This window comes from Thamnophis sirtalis, unplaced genomic scaffold (assembly GCF_051295495.1).
Source record: "Thamnophis sirtalis isolate CommonGarterSnake01/CBP01778 unplaced genomic scaffold, rThaSir2_p1.2 scaffold_1, whole genome shotgun sequence".
NCBI lineage: Eukaryota > Metazoa > Chordata > Lepidosauria > Squamata > Natricidae > Thamnophis > Thamnophis sirtalis.
In genome coordinates, this window is record NW_028261381.1 from 95,020,704 (window position 1) to 95,043,196 (window position 22,493).

At 36.3% G+C, this 22,493-nt stretch overlaps 1 protein-coding gene across 1 annotated transcript in view; it reads right to left on the minus strand.

Moving 5' to 3' along the window:
• Nucleotides 1–359: 359 nt before the first annotated feature.
• The window catches only part of ZDHHC13 (zDHHC palmitoyltransferase 13), a 28,537-nt gene continuing 6,403 nt past the window's right edge, over nt 360–22,493 (minus strand). Inside the window, exons 6-17 of the mRNA XM_087719114.1 lie at nt 21,402–21,466; nt 19,518–19,680; nt 18,728–18,853; nt 17,328–17,461; nt 14,775–14,870; nt 12,183–12,312; nt 9,512–9,574; nt 6,900–6,993; nt 5,940–6,023; nt 5,208–5,365; nt 1,921–2,018; nt 360–791 (exon numbers count right to left, since the gene is read on the minus strand). Of these exons, the coding sequence (XP_087575240.1) occupies nt 653–791; nt 1,921–2,018; nt 5,208–5,365; nt 5,940–6,023; nt 6,900–6,993; nt 9,512–9,574; nt 12,183–12,312; nt 14,775–14,870; nt 17,328–17,461; nt 18,728–18,853; nt 19,518–19,680; nt 21,402–21,466 (1,350 nt within the window). The 3' untranslated portion in view covers nt 360–652. The remainder of the gene's footprint in view (nt 792–1,920; nt 2,019–5,207; nt 5,366–5,939; nt 6,024–6,899; nt 6,994–9,511; nt 9,575–12,182; nt 12,313–14,774; nt 14,871–17,327; nt 17,462–18,727; nt 18,854–19,517; nt 19,681–21,401; nt 21,467–22,493) is intronic.

The window sequence follows — 22,493 nt, forward strand, 5'->3', positions numbered from 1 at the left end:
ATACAGAAGCTCTAACTGAAATGTGAGCATACATATGTCAAATCTAAACAGCCTTTATGTAGGTTAGGGTTGTCCAGTATTTTGGATTCAATTTCCAAAAGGCTGCAAGGACAAGAGAGTGCCAACATAACAACTGACTGCAGTACTTTAGAGCAGCTATGTCTTTTTCCTAGATCACTTTGGGGGATTTGATCTAAGCACTGCATAGTCCTAATACATATATATTAGCAGAGAAGTATAATAACTTCTTATGAATTATAAATTGGATTTCATATAATAGCGTATTTTGATATTTCAAATCATCTTTATTTTCTTAACCGAGGGTAAATTTTGAATGAGGGAGATAAATGAATCATAGATAGATTTTCCTGCTTTATTTAAAAATAATCTTTTTTGCAAGCTGAGGAAGCGTAACATTTCACAACTATATTTGTTCATATCCAAGTATTTGAAAGTATTATACATGAGCCATGGTTGCCTTTGCATTTCCAGTTTCCTTCAGTTTAACCATGTAAACTTTCATTTTTTTCTGAAATAGCAATCAGACACATAGCAAATAACAAAATAATTCACAATATACTTTAAAATATTCTAAATATCTTTTCTGAAAACATTCAGTAAATTCCAGGCAGTCGAGAGTAGATTTTCGCTTTCACACTGGATGAATGTGTCGATCTTTTGCCAAATTAAGCATTAAAGTGTACTGCTTAGTCCAATCAATTACGTTGGGCTTGAGAATTCCAAAGCATCTACACTGAAAGAAGTCTGCAATGTTCTGGAAGAATCCAAGACTAGAAAAGAAAGAAAAGTAACACAGACTAAAAATAACCTTCATATTATTATTATTTTTTAAAGCATTTTATGCTGGCAGAATCTCAGTATCATGGAAGTATCCAAGAACTATTGATAAGTTTACAAATGAATTGCTTTCAAACAAGTACAATGTATACTAGTCATTCCCCATTGTTTGGATCAGTGGCACATTTGGAATTTGAGAAAACACTTGTGGCTTGGTGATTTCCTAACAGAATGCCGTGACAAAGGACATTTCCTATTTACAGTATTTTACAAAACACCTTTCTTTAGTAAGCAGTTTTGTGAAATTATGAAACAAATTAGAAATAGGTTTTGAGTTCCAAACTACTGAAAACATTTTTTAAAAGAACATACCTTTCTATTCTGACACTGAAGTCATAGAATGCAAGTAAAAGTGAAGCTTAACAATAAGAAACTAAGTATATGACAGATATAGTATTTGCTTCAAAATGCCAAACTGTGTTTCACTTTATATACGGGTTTTAAATTACAGACCATTATGAAAGACAGGTATCATTCCTTGTCAGGCCCAAAAACCAAGAAAGACTACAGAGTTACTTCTAAACAGTTTCCTTTATTGTTCCTTATCTATAGATAGGAATCTTGCCAAACTAAAGCAACTACTTGCATCATGAAAGATATACTGAGAACATGTAGGGAGTAGCTATCTTGACCTTCTTTCTCCCAACTAAACTATCTAAATTTGAACTGTAGCTGAAAAGAGAACAACACGCATGACATGTAACACAATAACCAGGGTTCCATGCATTAATTACATTTGAAGGAAGTGTATGCACCCCAACCATCTTTTTACTACTGAATAATGTGGTAATTCTATGAAGATGTTGCCTCATTCCCTCTACATACACAGATCATCTTAAATTTAAATCTACAAACAATTGCCCTGAGCGCTTTATTATTTATATGCAAGATACACAACAGCTCTTTATTGTTGTGTGTCTGTGTGGAGGGGGGATAGGTTTAGTGGTGGTGGTTGCATATTTTAAAGCAGTTATATACTTTTTAAGCAAGCCAAATTTAACAACTATGATTACTTCAAGCAGAAACAGTTATTGAATAATGATACTTTCTAAATTGACTTACTTATATGGAGTCTTCCTAAGTGAAATAGGATGTTTGGAATATTTACTCTGCTTCCAGAGTGTAGTCCTTTCATGTGAAGTCAATCCAAGAAATGCAATCTGAAAATGAAAGAATCAAAAAGGAAAAGACTAACTGAATGTCATCAATTAATAAATGAATAATATATTGACAAAATGAAATGTCAAAAGTACTTGATATAAGTTTTCTTTTTAATCAAGCAAAAATAAGAATATTTTTTTCAGTTAAAAATGTACTCATAAATGAAAAACAGAGGATTAACACTAATAAATCAATCTGTTAACAGAAGTAAAAAATATAAATTAATTGTAATCTCTATCTGAAAGACTATAGAATTTATGCACTGCAATTATATTGGGACAAGCACTTTCGCTAAGCTAGACTCTAATTCAAAATCCAAAATAAGCTGATAGAAATGGCTTTTGGGGTATTTTCATGTCCTGATATTTATTTACACATACGCACAAGCATATACATAGGCACACAGACACATGCACATATATTTAAATGTACAGTGTGTGTGTGTGTGTGTGTATGTATATATATATGTGTGTGTGTGTGTGTGTATGTATGTATGTATGTATGTATGTATGTATGTATGTAATGTATATATATAATGTGTTTATGTGTTTGGATGTGTTTGTGTGTGAATAAACCTTGCATTATTTACTTCTCTTTATCACAATGACAAATTATTCCATTAAATCATTAATTAAAAAACCACTATGGTTATCAAAATGTACTTTTATCTATTAGTTCTTGGTGGAATAAATATAAAGCGGTATGAAAAAAGATATCTCACATATAAAATTACTTTGAAGGCTGACTTTAACAATCAGTTTTGTGCAGAATAACATTATTTTTGCTTTTGAAAGGAAGAAAGTAATTAAATACTGGCTGAATTCATGGCAACTGTACAACAGTAGAAGTGTCATAGGTCTACTTTAATGTTTCTCAACTCAGCCAGCTGGGAATTCTGGGAATTGAAGTCCACACATCTTGAAGTTCCTGAAGTTAAAAAATATTGGCCTAGTTCTATGTATATTCTGCAGCAAAAACCCCAACACAGGTAGAATTCTACTTTCAAGGAAAGTCCATGCTGTACTTCTCTTTCTGTACTGTGTTATGTTCTATAATAGCATATATGAAAGGTGGGGAGAGAAAGAAAGCAGCATAATTGTTTTACATTGTAACCCATATAAAAGGTACAGAAACTTTCCTCAATATATATTTCTTGACTAGAAGCAATCAAACAGATGTATATCTTGGGTAGCCAAAGTGCCAGTCTCTATTGGCCACAGAACAAATAAAGAAGGCAGCATAATGCTCCTAGTCACAGAAGATCTAGCATAGAAAAACTACAGGTAGTCCTCAAGTTAGAACAGTTCGTTTAGTGACAGTTCAAAGTTACAACAGCACTGAAAAATGTGACTTATGACTGTTTTTCACATTGTCGACCATTGCAGCATCCCCATCATATGATCATCTTTTCTTACCTTCTGATAAGCAAAGTCAGTGGGGAAGCTAGATTCACTTAACAACCATTCTATTAATTAACAACTGTAGTGATTCACTTAACAAGCGTGGCAAGAAAGGTAGTAAAATGGGGCAAATTCATTTAACAAATGTTTTACTTAACATAAATTTTGGGCTCAATTGTGATCATAAGTTGAGGACTACCTGTATATAAAGCTGCCCAACAGAGCTGTTTTCAGTTGAGAGGTAAACGCTCCATGGAGCAGGTTAAATTCTTTATACCAGCTTGGATGCTTGATGACAAGATAGACAGACTGATAGATGAAGTTCCTTCATTAGGACATCCTTTTCTCAAGAGCAAATCTTTGCCACATGTTAGAATTAAACTGACAGCCCAACCATAAAAAATTAATTTACCTATGGCAGGGAAATCCTAAATCTAGAGATGGTGCTATTACTGTGTTTCCCTGAAAATAAGACATGCCCTGCTAATAAGCTCAATCGGGCTTTTCAGAGCATGTGCCATAATAAGCCCTCCCCCGAAAGTAAGCCCACCCCAACTATTTAAGCGCATGCGCAACCAGTCCCCGCCATTACCACTGTACCACCTACTGGTACAGTTTGCGGGCAAAAAGAGGGCTCACCGCAAAAACAGCAGCAGCCGAAGCAAAGTGCTGCCACCTCCTGCCCTTCCCTCCCACACATAAAGAGCCCGCCGCAAAAACAGCAGCAGGCCAGCAATGCGATCACCCCCCCTCCCGCCTGTTTCTTCTCATGCAAAAAAACACTGCCCACTCCAATGGTAAAGGCAGCCTGCCTGGTTCCCTTCCCCGCCGTCCCTTTAGCGAGGGGTGTCAGATGGGGGGGAGAAGCGAGGCACGCCTCTTACCTTTCCGTTGTGTTGCTTGCCCTTTCACCCATTGAATCCCTTTCTAAAAAAGACCTCATGAGTTCAACTCGCAAGGTTTTTTTACAAGAGGATTCAATGGGTGAAAAGGTGAGGAGCGCAACGGACCTGGAAAGGTAAGAGGCGCACCTTGCTTCTCCCCCCCCCCCACCTGCAACCCCTCACTAAAGGGACAGAGGGGAAGGGAACCAGGCAGGCTGCCTTTACCATTGGGGCGAGGTGGGCGGTGTTGGGCCGCGAGGCGCGCCTCTTACCTTTCCAGCTCCGTCACGTTCCTCGCCTTCTCGTGACTTCAAGAAGTTTGACTGACCTCGCGAGAAGTGGGGTTTTTTTACCAGCCACTTCCCTGAGCACAATGGCGAGGTACACGATGGAGCTGGAAAGGTAAAAGGCGAACCTTGCTTCTCGCCTGCCCCAGAAAATAATAAGCCCTCCCCTATAATAAGCCCAAGGCCATATTTCGTGGGGCAAAAGAAAATAAGGCTAAGAATATAAGAATAAACAATCATTGCACGATGATATTTTAAATTACAAAATAAGGTTTCCCCTCTGTGGATAAACTATGACAAACTGATATATTAAGGAACAATATTACTGCCTATTTTGTTTTATGTACAAACAAATAAAAATAAAGAAATATAATAGACATGGCTGCAGTTGACCCAAAAGAATATTGAACACTTTGTGGTAGATATCCCTAGTAAAATCCTAAATAGCAAATGAAAAACAACTTCATTTACTAATGCAGTCCTGATTTTTACCAATTCATTGGCATCGTGATTAAATATGCACAAAATGGATAATTTAGAAATATTAACTAAAAGTGATACATTGTAGGCTATTGAATAACACTCAATGCAATACTTTAAATACATAAAAAGTATACCTGGTAAATCTGAAGGATTAGCCATAATGCAGCCCATGAAGTGTGAAAAAGTACGAGCATGAACACATATAGCACCCAAGGAGAACAAGATACGATCTGTGTGAAAGACATCCAAGTTCCATCTTTCTGATATGTTGTTGTACAACGTTCTGACCAATCTAAGGGAAGTAATTTTAACTTTAAATAAAGGATTACGTTAAAAAAAAGATCATGACGAACTATGTTTTCATTTATAAAGTACCGATCCTACTTTTACCGATAAAACAATCCCAAAATTGATTATTTATACTATACATAAGTGCTACATGTATATTAATATATTTAGCTTCCAGGAAGACCAGCTTACTCTAACAATAAATATGAGCAGCCATCATAGAATCAAAGAACTATTTCTAGCAAAATTCTCTGCAATGCAAACTATGTTCAGTAGAGATAAGGTTCTACATGCACAATGTAGCCTAATGAAAAGGTGTAGTTATATATTAATTTGTCTTATATAATCATATGTATACACTTGGACTCAAACCAGCTATTTGTAAACAAAAATTTAGATTGCATACATACAGAATACATATGTTGCTGCCAGTCCTTCATATTTTCCAGAAGGATGCTAGTTTTGTAACATTTTAGAATATTGACCAATACTGTCCTCGAATTACATATTAGACTTACTAGAGATCAACACATTATATTTTCTCTCTAAACAATGAAATAACAGTTAGAAATACATACATATAATAGTTCCATATATGGCCCAAATATTCAGCAAGATCAAGAAAAAGAGGAACAGGATGAAGTAGGCATGGTTACCTACACCTGGATCAAAGAGAATCATTAAAGATTTGTTAATATAACATTCACAGAATAATTATTCTATCTAAAAATGGTACAGAGTATTTCTGAGTACCTACTCTCCCAACATACTATACATGGGGGTGGCTGGGTATAGGGAAATTAAATAGGATTGGTATATAGGTAGTCCTCGACTTCTGACTACAATTAAGCCTAAAAGTTCTGTTGCTAAGCAAAACAATTGTTAAGTGAGTTTTGCCGCATTTTATTATCTTCCTTGCCACAGTTGTTAAGTGAATCGCTGCAGTTTTTAAGTTAGTAAAATTATTATAAAGTGAATCTGGCTTCCCCGTTGACTTTGTTTGTCAGAATGTCAGAAAAGGTGATCACATGACCCTGGGACACTGCAACTATCATAAATATAAATCAGTTGCCCGTATCTGAATTTTGATCACATGATCATGGGGATGCTGCAACGGTTGTGGGAAAAATGATCATGTAATTTTTTTCCAGTGCCATTGCAATTTTGAATGGTCACTAAGTGATTTGTTGTAAGTTGAGGACTACCTATATTTCAAAGCTCCTCTAAACTTAATATAACAAAAATACCAAAACCAAAACATGCAATGCAATCCCACATGAGACACTCCAAAGGAAGTCTGTCTTCAGTAAGTGTAATCAGAATTATTTTTAATCTTTAATCGCGTACCAACTCTGCTAACACTATCTAATGTTGTACACTGCCAAGCTGTGCACCATGTCAGCATCTCTTCACACAACACTCAACCACTACATATTTTCCTCTGTGATCTATTAATGGCCGCCCTTTTAAGACTTCAGAAATATTCCTGGCATAGACCCCCTAGGAAAGGAATCCTGGTTGTGCTAAAATAAACTCACCTATGCATCGTCCAATCCAAATGCAATGTTGATCATATCTAGCCACACATGAATTGCAAGCATGGCAATGCATAGATCTCAAAGGTTTCTTAATCTGAGTAAGAAAATACACAGAAAAAAAGATTATGAACACCTCACTGAATGTAGTAGTAAATGTTCTCCTGCGTTTCAAATTTTAGACCTTTATCATAAATTGAAGTTCACCCTAGAAAAATAGCTGCTTATATTAAATCTAACAGTAAGAGTTACAATCCCATCTTTAATCACTTGTTTGGATCCAGAAAGGCCTCCACTCATGTGTATATTTCGTGTCTCAGTGTTTGGGCAGCTTTCCATTCAGATCACGTATTCTGAAAGCTTCTTCCAACAGCTCTGAGATTATCTGATTTCATTTAGCCAGCGTCAGAAACGTTTTGTTGACATAACATTTATTGGCATTATGGAGTGTTGCTGTACTTTAATTTTAAATACAATGACGCTCCATAATGGGGAAAAAAGTGTTTTGATGGATGAATATATTTCATAGACTGCTGTGAATTAGAATGACTATCAACAAGGGTATGATATGATTAATCTAAATAAGCATACAGGAAGGCAAGGACTATGTTTGAACACACTTCCTCATTATTATGAGCATTTAAGGTGACTTGAAGGGCTCTTTGGATATTGATCCTGCTTTCATCACTTGGTGATGAGGACTGGGAGGACTGGTTCAAAAAATGCAATGCATTATGCTTGAAAGAATTACAGCAGGAAGGACAGTGTATTACACTCAGTCTTCATTAGTGAAACTGCCTTTCTTGTTCATGACTTAGCAAGTTCCTATGCTTACTAAGGGAAATTTCATATCATGTGTCCACCAATAGATGTTTAAAAACAAATAAATTCAAGTGAGGCAGTCCTAACAAGCAGAAATGATTTTGGTAGTGATGAGCCATTGCTATCCATGTTCCTTTTAAAATTTTACTCATATTTGCAGAGAGAAAAGTTCCCAAAGTGAGTTCTAAATTACATATAATAATTAGGTGTTAGTAGAGGTGGGCTGCTGCTTGCCCATACCAGAAGTTCCGACTACTGCTTCATGCTAGCACAGAAGCCAAACATGCACCCGCTCACATTTTTGCTTCTGCACTAGGTGAACCGGTTGTTAAATTATGTGACACCCATTTCTGGATGTTAGTACTGAGCAAAATATAAATTCACTCTCTCTAAGGAATGGCTAGCATGAAATTAGGGTCTCCAGAAACAACTAATATGTAAACATCTTCCCTAAAAGGGTACCAGACCAGCTAAGTTTTATATTCTGTTTTGATACCGTGTTTCCCCGAAAATAAGACAGGGTCTTATTTTCTTTTGCCTCCCCCCCAAATTTTGCTTGGGCCTTATTATCGGGGGAGCTTATTGGTTTGGGGTTGCTGGGTGGTTGCTCTCTTGCGAGCGGGCGTCAGAAGAGACGGGCACAGACTCAGGGGCAAACGGCTGTGTTGCACTATCACAGCAGCGCAACAAAGCCACCATGAGGTGACCATGCTCATGAGCAGCCGCCTGGCAACACCCCTTTCCAGCCAGGCAAAGTGCCACTCACCGACCCAGTAATATCCTAAAGGCGCTAAGCCGCGTTGCGCTCTGCCTGGCTGGAAAGAGAGGTTGCGTGAGCACTTGTTCTGACTCCAGCTCGTGTGACTTTGTGCCTCACCATGCCCAACTCTCCCTGCAGGGCTGGGCCAGGGTGCCGCCGCCGCCCTGCCGCCACCATGCTCCGAGCATAGCCGGCTTCCAAACTCCAGAGATCCGCTGTTGAGTCTTCCGGCAGTGGCCCCTCTGGGACTACGCTCTATGGTTGTGGGCTGGCTGCAGGAAGAGTCTTCCAACAGCCAGCCCACAATGATAGAGCGTAGTCCCAGAGCGGCCGCTGCCGGAAGATTCGGCAGCGGATTTCCAGAGTTTGGAAGCCAGTTATGCTCGGAGCATGATGGCGGCAGCGGGGCAGCAGCGCCCTAGCCCAGCCCTGCAGGGAGAGTTGGGCATGGTGAGGCAGGGAGGCACGCGAGCTGGAGTCAGAACAAGTGCTCGCGCAATCTCTCTTTCCAGCCGGGCAGAGTGCCACATGGCTTAGCGCGTTTGGGATATTACTGGGTCGGTGATTGGCGCTCTACCTGGCTGGAAAGGGGTGTTGCCAGGCAACTGCTTGTGAGAGCAGCTGCCAGGCAACCCCCTGCTTCAGCTGAGCACAGCGCCACCTACCAACCAGTGGTATCCTAAAGACATCAAGCAATGTGAGCGCCTTTGCCCCCCTTCCCGCAGCTCCTGCAGCTTTGCGCCTTCGGGATATTGCTAGGTTGGTGAGTGGCACTCTGCCTGGCTGGAGGGGGGGGGGTTGTCCAGGAGACTTATTATTGTGGGAGGGTGTATATTTTTGCCCACAGGAAAAATATGGCATGGTCTTATTATCAGGACATGTCGTAATTTTGAGGAAACAAAATACACTATATTCATGTTTAAACCAAAGTGTGATAATTCAAAAAGTAACTTGAAGAAACATGCCTCTCTACTATCATTAAAAAAATCCTTTAAAAAAATCAAATTATTTAAGGCATCACTGCTCAACTTACAAGACATGTTGTGCAGAATGTTCTGAAGTTCAAAGAGCCAGATTCCCCAAGGTTAATAATATTCTGAAAGACAGATTAAGTTTTGCAAACATGTTTATATCTCAATGCTTCAGGGTATCATAACTTAAGACCTGAAAACTCTTAACAGACTTAACGTATTTTTATAATACAACAATTGCAGGGAGTGGATGACGGTTAAAGCAGGATTGCGACTGTTGTCCATTTCAAGTATATAAATAATACTCTAACTAAAAATAGGTTTTTTTAAATGATTAATATGAAAATATACAAACTGCTGCAAATACAAGATACTTTAGGGAACTGGGAAGACAGAAGGGGACTCACAAAAGTTATATTAAATAACATTATCAATAAATATACATAATTCCTTTTTAAAAAAAACCCTTTCCTAATCCTGTACCCACCAGCTATGTGGGCACTATTAGAAATACTGGGCTGTTTTATAATATTTTTCAGCAGTGGGGCTATTATGACATTTATGGTACCCAGCTTCAAATACAAATCATTTTCCTTTACTCTTACACCAGTCCATTTCTCCTATACAGCAAGTACATAATCATTAACTTGCTTATTTAATTTATTTCTAAAGACCTCACTGCAAAGCTAGGTCCCAGGCATGCACGATTCCTATATTATTTATGAATGCAAGGATATACATATAGCACAAACACTCTCCCTCCCCCAACACACAGACAAACCAACCAACCACCAAGTAATTTGTAGGCATGTTTTGTTTTCAGGAAATATGATATAAAATTAACAATCTTGGTGGACGTGAAAAATATGTGTCTGAAGAGAAGGAAAAAATAATCCTTTCCTATTGCTCCTTTTTGAAAACTCTGTGTAGGGGAGGAATGGTTGGATTTGCACTTCAGGAAAGTGTTTTATCTTCATACTTATACTGAATGGAATGATATTACTACTACTATTTAAAAAGTCAAACAAATCATGTCCCCCTGCCTTGCAGTCCCAAATTGTATAATTATACAAATTGTATAACACTTGTATAATTTTCTACTTCTCGGAGGACAAGGAACAAGTTTTCCCCACTCTGAGCCATTCAAGGTATATTTCAACCTATTTCCCAACTACCATCTTGCCCTAATTTTGTTTTCACATTCATAGATTCAGGAACATTTGAAAAATGGATGTCAATAAAGATTCAGATCTTTCAGATCTTTCCAGTCACAAAAGCATGTAATTACTATTTTGTCACTCAATCACTATTTTATCACTTTTGTCACTTGACTTTATTCTGTCAAACAAGCCTACACATGACTTCAGAAACTCAAACTAGGTGTTCCTCGCTTAATGACACTGAACTTACAATGGCACCAAACAAGTGGTACTTATGACCTATCTTGGAAGCTCTAGCTGTTGCAGCATCTAGACATTCAGCAACTGGCTCACAATTACAACACTGCACCATTCAGCAGTCACACAATCACCATTTGCAACCTTCACTGACAAGCAAAGTCAATGAGGAGGCTAGCAGGGGGTTGCAAATGACAATAATATGTCATGTTTAATGGGATTCATTTAACAACGGCAACTGGAAAAGTCAGAATGCCAGTGCTAAGTAGAATGGTCATGTAATATTGTGCTTTATGACTGTTTTGCGTAGTGATGGAAATCCCAGTCCCAAGATTGTCGTTAACTGATGACAACATGTACAAGCAAAAACAAAGAATTTTTTAAGACTTCGACTATAATACACTGCCCAGTGACATTAACAGTTACATTAGCAATCATGAAAACTGGATATTGTCTTACACATCATAATGGGCCTCCATACTGTGGCTTGGCTTTGTTCCTTTATATCTGAAGTACTGACTTTTCTCTGCTTCCAAAGTACAGGTAGTCCTTGACTTACAGCAGTTCATTTAGTGACCGTTCAAAATTACAATGGCACTGAAAAAAGCGACTCATGACAATTTTCAGGAATGATCTTTGCAGCATCCTTATTATCATGTGAACAAAATTCAGATCCTTTGCAACTGACTCATATTTATGATGGTTTCAGTATCCCAGAGTCATGTGATTGGTTTTTACATCCTTCTCACAAGCAAAGTCAATGGGGAATCCTTACACACTTAATAACAACTCCCCGTGGAGATTCGTACCCTCACCACCGTCCAGGCCTTCCGCACAGCCTTGAAGAACTGGCTAGCCCGTCAGGCCTGGGGATAAAGATAGTTGCCCCTCCCGAATGATGAATGCATGTTGCCTATTGTTTTTATTATATGTGTCTATGTTACTGTTTGCATTTCCCCTTCCCTGATTTTATGTGAGCCGCCCTGAGTCCCCTCAGGGAAAAGGGCGGCCTACAAATTTCAATAAAATCAAATCAAAAAAAATAACAGGGTTACTAATTTATCAATTGCAGTGCTTAACTTGGGCAAGAAAGCTCGTAAAATGGGCCAAAACTCACTTAACAAATGTCTCACTTCGCAACAGAAATTTCAGGCTCAATTGTGGTTGTGAGTTGAGGACTACCTGTAACACTTTTCCAAATTTGTCCCATTGGCAATACTTGATGAATTTTGAGGAAAACATAGCAAATGTTCAAATTTTCTGAGAAATATTGCTTTTCAATATTAATTACTATATTGTAATTACTTGAAAAGAACTACTGAATGTGTGAAAATACCTTTTTAATCTCTTCTTCTGTACTTGTAATAAATCCAGGATCAGTTCTGACAGTTTTGTAAAAGTAATAGATAAGGCCCACCGTGCCAAAAAAGAAAGGAAGCTGTGAAGTTATATCTGGAAAATGTGGCCTCCAGTTAAGGACTCTTTTTCCATAATTCACATATCAGAGTGCATAAACATCCCTCTAAGCTGTAATTCTAAGTGAAATAGCAATAACACCATGGCAGGAAGAGGCAATAAACAAATTCTAATGCATGTTTTAAAAAGCTTTTAAATTTACAAGAACCACATTTAGCACATTTTGTTACTCATATTTTCAAAAAAGCAGAAATATAAGGCAGGGTGGTATGAATAAGCAAAACAGATAAAATATCTCAAAAATTAGGAATAGCATAATAAAACACCAATGGATAATAGACAAAAGTTTGGTTACCCATCATGAAATTGTCTTACAGCTGCCAAATGACTTTTGGTTTTGATAGATTTTTGTATAATCTCTCATATTATGAAAATTGGAAAAACAATCCTGGTTTTCCTTGGAGGGAGGGGGAAATATGATTATACAAGAAAACGGAGGGCATGTCAAGTATTAGTGTTCCAATTCCAGGCTCTTGTAATGAAGGGGTCCTTGGGAGAATCTATCAAATCCACAGCTGATGTACGACTAGAATATCTTAGTTTGAGACATAATTGTTCAGCCACAGGAAAACAAATCTTACATTTTTTAATATGTGACTTTAAAAAAAATCTGAAGAAAATGTGTTATCTAAAAGGTACCTATTTCCTCAGAACCCATTTAGTTCTTTATATAGTATGATTCAATTGATTTTTTTCAGGAGATACATAAAATCTACTATGATTGATAGCTTAGTCAGTTGGGTGAATATCAAACAACGTAATAAATGTAATTTTGTAAAAGAATGTTTAAAAGTCATAAAGCAAAAGCCATGACTGAAAAATTACCAGATATCTTTCTCAAGAGCTAAGTAGATTTATGTGCCTTTGGCAGTTGGAATATGCCCAAATATTTCACATGAATTAATTCATAAAGAAACTATTAATAAGATCTCATTAAAAAGCATGCTAAAAGAAAAATTATCTTGGGAGATGGTAATTAATAATAAAATACTCTTTAACAGAACAGATTAAATCCACTTTAAAACAATAATCATTTATATTCTATTCTATTTTTATTGTTAAACATGGTTTAAACATGGTTTTTAAAAATGGAATTGGGTAAAGGGCCAAAAACTGTACAGTATAGAAGGTACAGTATTTCATATTGTTCACATTTTTCTATTTTACTAATTTAAATTGGAAATTTAAATTGTTTTTATCTTAATATTGCTTCATACTACATATTTTAATATGGTCATGTTATATTGTACACCAATGAATACTGCATAAAAATTGAGTAAGTAAACAATACACAAAGAGTTTAACTTACAAAACACAACTCTGCACCAAATTTGAAGACAATGAGAACATCTTGTTCTGAGGCCACACAGAAATCTCACCTTGAAAAGAAACTTGATTATGCTATCCAGCAACTTTAGGGAAATACGTCTTGAAGTTGAGAAGTATTGTAATATTATTTGCTGTCTGCTAAAGGCTACCTATTTTTTTTAATTTACGCAGATAATACAGCAAAGTGTGATCTGTGGTTCAAGTACTAGGTTTTTTGTTAATCTCCCTGCAACTGATAATCATCTACATTTTATAATGTACATTTTGTAATCATGTATTGGCCATGGTTTTTCCCTCTCATCAGCAGAAAAGAATACTACTGTCTAAAAGGTGGATGTATTTTCTAGATTTGTTGGTGGTAATCTAGAAAAATAATCAATACAAATAAGCGTTTTACCTTTCTTTACAATTTTACAGTACTGAATGAATCCCACAGCCATCTTAATTCTGGGGCTAAAATATAGACTCAGATCCTAGAAGGAAACTTTCAATGGCTTCCAAACCCCTTCCATGCTAATAAAATGCTCTACCAACTAGTGAAACACCTATCACACTCCATTTTAAAATTCAATGCACTTTTCTGTCTAGTGATTTCTTAATAGAGAAGTACTTTTAAAGCTGTAGTTTCTCAGTAGCCAGTTTAGTAATTATTGGGTGATGTGGAAGAGGAAGTGGAAGGAGATGCAGCAAAAGCCGTACAGTGGCAAAGAGAAAAGATTAGGATGGGGAAATGACATGTAGTGGAAGATAATATTGATGGAAAAGGTAGTAGAGGCAGCATGGGAAAAGAATAATCAAGACACCACTAACAGCCAACTAGGAAAGCAGAACAGGCATGCTACTTTAAAAAAGTCTATTTCTTTTTAGTTTATACATTTAAGATTATTGGCCATCAATAATAATATTTTTTTTAGCAGTAACTCATTTTTTCTTAGCAAATACATTAAATGTTTCATGGCAGCTTACAATATAATATTACAATTTATTTGCAGTGAATTGCCTTATAAAAATCAAGACAGACAGGAAGACAGACAGACAGACACACACACACAGACACAGACACACACACATACGTAAAGAAAGTCTCCAATTGGTACTATTGTTTTAACAAAGGATATTAGGCAGGAAATAGATGAAACAGGTCCATGATATCCAAAAGATGGAACTAATCAAAAATGTTACGGGAAAATATTTCATTGTGTTGAATCCTATGAACAACCTAAATGGAACATTTAAAAGTATTTAATTTATTTAGTACATTTATATACTTATCTCTGTCATATATAGAATATCACCTAATTTTAGACCCATAAGAAAAACCCTGTGAAGTAGGTTAACCTGAGAAAGAGTTGCTGTCTAAATTTACCCACTATTTGACATAAATATGTCAAGTAACATTTACACATGTTCATTCAGCACGTGAACTTTCTGATGAATTAAGTTTCTTTATCCAAACATGTTTCTGCAATAGCTATAATATCCTATGTAAGAATTTTTTTTAAAAACCTATTTACATAAATTCAAAAACCTTCTTGGTTTGTAATAAAATGAAAGTTAGAACACAAAGGAGAGAGAATACATAAACCCAGATTTATTTGCATGCAGGATTTTTTGGAACTACAATGGGCACATGCACTCTAGAAAGACATATCTGGTCACTATTGTAATATAGTTACCTAATAGGAAATAAAAAAAATCATAATTGTAATATTTAAAATAGGGATTTCATACATTTTCCATATGGAAGTTATTTCTGTTTAGAAAACACAATGTATGAAAAGGATCTTGGACAATATCTTGGAAGCTAAACTATTGCTAAGATGACTCAGGACACAATGTTATAATTAAGCATTTTTGTTGGAATCTTGAACATTGTTATAAAAGGATGGTATTTTTTTTACCTATTGTGATTTACTTTTCTGATCACCAGACGATGGACTTGATGGAAAAGGAAGCTAGAGCTGGAAAGGGTTAAACTTCCTCTTTTGGCTGAAAGGCAGCTTCCTGTCCTCATAGAGGAAACTTGCCTTCAGTTGCATGTATTGACTTTAGCTGGTTGTGTTTTAACTTCTCCTTTATTTTACAGTCCATTGTCACAACAAAAAATTGCATTTGGAAGACTGTGTGAAAATGGAAAAACATTATGTACCAGCACAATGAATTAACATGCATGTTGACTCTGGAGGCTACTGTCTTAATCTTCTTTCCCTCCTAAGCATCCTCTATTGACCAGAAAGTATATTATTTTAGGTCTAGCTATTGTTCTTGGTTACCAGAGATGAAACAGACAGGAAACAGATTTATAAGCCACAAACATCTGGCAGAAATTTTAAGGACATTAAAATGCTGTTGCTCATACTGTGCATGATACCAATGAGGTAAATTGCAAATATAACTTCCTATCACGTTGCTTAGAATTTTTTTATGATTGTAGCAGCATACAAAATTGATAAGTAAATTACGATTATGTGGCAACACTTTTATGACAATGCCATTTAGCTCCACTTTCCCTCATGGACATCCATACTCAACTGAACAGAGTGGATCAGTGTAAAGCAGAGGTCTTCAAACTTGGCAACTTTAAGACTTGTGGACTTTAACTTCCAGAATTCTCCATTAACTCCCAGAATTCTCCAGCCGGCTATGCTGACTGGAGAATTCTGGGAGTTGAAGTCCACAAGTCTTAAATTTGCCAAGTTTGGGGATCCCTAGTTATAGAACTTTGGGTGACACAATGCAGTGCAAAATCTGCATTTGCAAAATCAACTATTTAATAATGTATTATAGAAGAATTTGCCCAACTAATTTCTATTTATAGCATATTTTCATTATTAAGGGTGCTGTCAGTCACCCCTCACCCCTTGTGGAATGTGTTGTGACTTAGGGAGAAAGCAGCATTTTTTTAGCTGTGAAAAGGCAATGCATTCTCCATCCATTCTCCATTCAACTATCTAGTAAATGCAGGATGGGAAACACGTCTTGTCTGCTTCCCTGTTTAGGGAAAACAAACTATTAGGTTTGTGCTCTTTCAGATGGCCATTCTCTCTCCTTGCTTATCTTCTTGTGTATTTTGCCTAGAACTTCTGGAAGTTCTACACAGTTGAGACCCTAAGGAGCCCACTCTGTCAAGGTGGGGAGGTGGAATTTTGACAGGTTTTCAGTTCTGTATTGCATTAAGGCTCAAACACGGCAGCATCATTTGCCTCTTCCATGTTTTGTCCCCTCATGTTCTTCAGTCAATGGCCTCCTCCTTTTTCAAGGTCATACTCCTAGTTTAGCTTGTGGCTCTCCTGAGGGTGGCTTCTTGCTGGCATGCTGATTATGGCTGCCAAGGAGATGCTTTTGTGTGGAGGGAACTAAAGAAAAATTATTGTTTCCCTGAGAAGGCTGAAGGGCTTCCCTACAAGACTGAAGGGAAGGTGTTTTCTCCATGGGACAGGAAAAATGTTAAGCTTAGTCTTCGAATTAAAAGTAGAATCAATTCTACCCTGCCCTGTTGATTTCATCTTCAGGAACCAAGAAAAAAATCTACTACATGCTACATAAATAAATTTCAGCTTTGAAACAAAGATGAGCACTGCCCCCTAGAGTCAGAAACGACTAGCACATAGGTGTGAGGGGAACCTTTACCTTTACCTTACATAAATAAATGTAAGAAAAGTATAGATATGCCTACCTTGCAAAAAAAGACAGAGTAACCAACATGAACATCAGCAAGATTCCTTTCAACAGCCATGAGTCAGAATTTAAGCTTGCTACATATCCTACTGTCCATATCAATAGCAATGATGACACAAACAATAGCAAGAACTAAATAAAACAAAATGAAAAAAAAACTCATTACAAAATGAAAAAAAATGAGCAAAAATAAAGTGCATGGAAGGGGGGGGGGACCTTCAGATCTCTCAGATTTACATAATAGCCTCATATAAAAATTTGAAAACTTCTTTATTTTGCTAAATGTGATCTTTCACTTTGGCTCTGTCTCAAAACTAAGTGCTGTTCTCTTTCCATATTATTATTATTATTGTTAGTCATGCAGTCAGCCAGATGTTTTGACTGGATTTGGCTGCACCTATCGACTCCTTCCTTAGGAGATGGAATAAGCACATGTTGTTTGACGGTATTGGCACAGGATGTAAACTGTTCTAAATAAAATTGTCTTTGCAATAGACTGATAGAGACTTTGTCAAAGCCAGTGGTATTCAAGTGTTGCTCCAGATCAGATCAAACTTGTGGTGTCACATTGTTGTCACGTGACGTAGTGTGACTCCCCACCCCCCTTCAGCTAAACCGGGAGGTGGATATGGCCAGCATGTGATGCATCCGGCCCATGGGCCACGAGTTTAACACTCCTGCTCCAGATGTTTTGGAATTGCATCTGGAATACTACTTGAACACCATCGGCATTGACAAAATCAAAATAAGTCAATTATTATTAGTTTTAAAAATATGCAAATCATAATATAATCAATTTCTTAAGACCTGCAAATATTTAATGAATGTATGTAACTAAGCTTGTTAAATTATTTTGTTATTTCCTTGATCTAGCTGCTAAACACCTTAAATCACATCTCCCTATCTATTTTAAACATAAGTATATATTAAAAACATCTGGAATGAAAAGGGGACAGGAAAAAGCACCAGCTCAATAGTAGTTGGTATAATGTAAAATGAAATAGAGAGGAAACTGATTTTGCAGCAAAATCAATAATTAAGGATGTACATATTTCCTATTTTTTCTTTGTAACTACCGAATGGGAGTGAGTGGAATTGCTGCTGCAAGGGAATTAAGTGAAATGGATATATTGGCTATCAATTCCTTATACGCCACACAAACTCTTTTCCTCATCTATCTTTATTCTTTGTTTTCCTTATTTATATACTGCCTCTTATTCTTTAATGGTGACTCTACCAGGAGATTCCAACGCTATTTTTGGGTGAATTGCTATCATTTCTATCTAAAATATCTTTTAAAAAAAAATCTTAGTACAACTTATTATGGTCAATAATATGCTCAGCATCAATTCTTGTCTAGAAAATTCAATTTTAATTATTTGTTTCAGTTTACGATACCTCATTTTTTTCCAGAAACCTCAAAAACACTGATGTTCTTCTAATTCTAATTTTTTCTTCTTCATGAAGTATGTGAATAATTATGCGATTTTTGGTTTGAAGAGCAAGGTCAAGTGGTCTTTGTCCCTTAGGCAAAAACAACATTGTTTTAAAAAAACAGTATGAAATAGAAAACATATCTTTGGGCTGCTTCATTTTAAAATCCTATCTTATTACTAAACCTGAATAAGCACAATAATGTTACACATATATTTCACAGTGAGAAGCCTACAGTAATGTTTAAAATCTGCAGTAGGAAGAGGATTCATAAATAAAATGCTGATATTCAAATGACAAAATAATGAGCTATTATAACATAATCTCCCTTCACTGTATAGTAATAGCTTCCCAAATTAAAATCAGATTGTATATTCTAGAAATTAAAGATCAACAGCAATGCAAACTATACTTTGAAACATATTTATTCTGAAGGTCATAGAAACTATCCTGATTTAATTAATTTAAAAATGCTATTTTAGTATGAAGTAAGTAAGTTTGCAATATTCTTCCCCTGCCATGCCCACAAAGCCACACCACATCCACAAAGCCACGCCCACAGAACTGGTAGTAAAAAAAATTGAATCCCACCATTGGGGCCACCGCTCTACTTTCAAAATACATGGCAACAAAAACTAAGGTGAACACACACATAATACTCCTTCCTCCTATTTCCCCCAATAATAACCATTCTGATATTTACCTAAAATTCTGATGCCCAGGAGGATCTTTAATAATGAAAATGGAATAATACCTTGACATTTTTGATATCCAGACTGGATCCAGCTTCTAGCAATACATCTACAGCATTAACATTTCCTGCTAAAATAGCCCAATGCAAAGCAGTGTTCTTTTCTATAATGTCTACAGCGTTGACAGATGGATTAAACTTTAGTAGAAAATGAGTAGGTTCCCGCCTTCATAAAAATAAAAATGCACAAGTTAGAAAAGCAAATTTATTGTTAAATGTATAAATACATTTATGGATAATTTATTTCCATATTGTAATAGCAAACCTATCACATTGATACTTAAGACAAAATACAAAAGTAATAATTGCATATTAATATATTGCAAGAACTATAAAATGTATCTGGATATGAATGAGAAAATGCATATTAAAGAATGAATGTTGCAAAATGAGATGAAGAATTTGTATACAGAGGAAAAGAAACTTAAAATAATGTGGTGAAAGAGAACAAGGAATAGGTAAGATTTAAAGAGGCATGGAAAATGCAAAGCAATATTGATAGAAATTTAAAAAAATATGTGTTGTAAATGGGTAAAAAGAGTTAAACAAGTCCTTCAGTTGTATGAATGGAATTAAAAATAAAAGGACTAACATGATTTGGAATGAAACTGAAATGAGGAGATGTTGGGAGAAACGTCTGAAATCCATACAGCAATAACAGCAATATATAAGAGCAGAACTGGAATAAATACCATACATGCTAGCTTCCAAAATAATAATAAAATAAAACCCATGAAAAAAATGAAACAATAAATGTTTTGAGAATGCTGAATAATGGTAAGGCTACAGATGTAAACAGAGCAATTGAAGAAATGTTAAAATATAGGTGTGGTTCGTTTGTGGAATAATTTACAACTTGTTTAACATGCATATTAAGATTGTATCTGTCTCTAATGACTAGCAAAATGTTGTTATTGTTCATTATAAAAAAGGAAAAAAAGGCAAGAATAAATGCATAGTTACTTACAGGACTTAGTTAAGTGTACCAGGGAAGATAATTGGCAGAATTCTGATTGCAAAGATACAAGAAGTGATAATGAATACAATCTGGAAAATGTAATCCTGCCAGGAAAGAAGCAGGCCAGATTTTGCTCTGCAGCTGGTTATTGAGAATATATGAATATAAGAAAGTTAGTACAGTTTACATTTATAGATTATGGAGAAGGGTATGATGATGTAAATAGGCTTGAATTACAGATTGTGTTGGGTGAATGTGGAGTTAAAGGCTGATTGTGGTATGCGGTAACAAAAAGTATTTGATAGAAGCAAAGGCACAGGTGGTATTCTGCCAGTTTGCCCTGGTTCGGGCAAACTGATAGGGGCGGTGGCGGGAGGCTCTGCCCACCTGCCCAGATGTCATCATGGATGCTCTGCAGATGCACAGAAGGTTCTGCTCATGCACAAACTGGTAGCGAAGGTAAGAGGATTTCATGCCTGAGCAAACCATATATAGAATAACTAAAGTCCTCAGCAAATAGTTCAATAAAGTAGTCCAATATTGTAACATCTAGGATGCAATAGAGGAAATTTTTCCACACTGTAAACTCTATCCTACAAAGATCTTTCCAAAACTCTAAATTTCATTGAAAAATATAAAAACTAAACAAGAAAAAGAATAATTTTTAATTCAAGACATTGAATTAACCTATCAAAATGATTTCCTTTGCAATACAGAACTTAGCATGGAATAAAGATAAATTCTTTCCTCAATGCCATACTGTGGTAGCTCTGTTATGCATTTCATAAAACTTTTCTTTCAGAAAAGAGAACAACAGTTTTGGTAACAAACAATGTAACTTGTTTTGCTTTCCTAAAAGCACAGCAATATTTTGCATATTCTTCCCTTAGAAAATCTCACTGAATTGAGCAGTAGCAATCACTACTCACCCAATTACTTTGTGGGCTGACAGCATCAGAGGGGTATATCCATTGTGGTCAGTAATATCTACATTCTAAATATGAGAAAATATTAACATTTCAGGAAATGGAATGAACCACCAACAAGCAACTGAAGCCATAAATTGATGCAAATGCAATTAATTCAATTAATGTTCTGGGTTTCATGACTAATCTATAATTTAGTGGTACTTCCGTATGGCCTAGGTGCCTTCCAGTTTATTTTAATATGACCATAACACAGAACTTTGCAATATTTAAAACAGTCAACTTTTAAAAATATTTTTCAGTATTACAATACTGGCTGACATTCCAATATCCCAGTATGAATCAGTCTGTAAGATCCTTGACAGAGATCCCCCCTGAGGAGTCTGTCCCCTAAGGTGGGGGTTCCCAATCCCCAGGCCACTGACCGGTATTCTGTGTTAGGAACTGGGATGCATAGCTGGAAATGAGCAGTGAGCAAGCAAGCAAAACCAAACCAATCCCCCCCACCGGGTCTCTGGTGCCAAAAAGATTGGGAACTACTGCCCTAAGGAGTTCAGTGAGAACACAGTAGAGATTTCTTAATGTTAGCATTCCTCCCGTGGAATAGCTTCTCCCTAAATATTCAGATCACCACCTTCCTGATGCAGCTCTGAAATAAAGTGAACCTGGTTCTGAAAGTATTGGAGATGCCAAGTTTAGGATCTAGTCAATGGTGCCATTACATGTAGTCTTTGACTTACAACCATTCATTTAGTGACAGTTTGAAGTTATGATGACACTGAAAAGTGACTTATAAGAGTTTTTCATATTTAACAACAGCTGCAGCATCACATGATAAAAATTCAGATGCTTAGCAACTATAATGTATTTATGACTACTGTAGTATCCCGGGGTCATGTGATCACATTTTGTGAACGTCTGACGAGCAAAGTCGATAGGGAAGTCAGATTCGGGCAACAATCATGTTGCTAACTTAAAAACTGTGGTGATTCACTTAACTGTGGCAAGAAAGGTCATAAAATGGGGCAAAACTCTCTTAACTGTCTTGCTTAGCAAAGGAAATGTTCGGCTCAAATGGATGTAAGTCAAGGACTA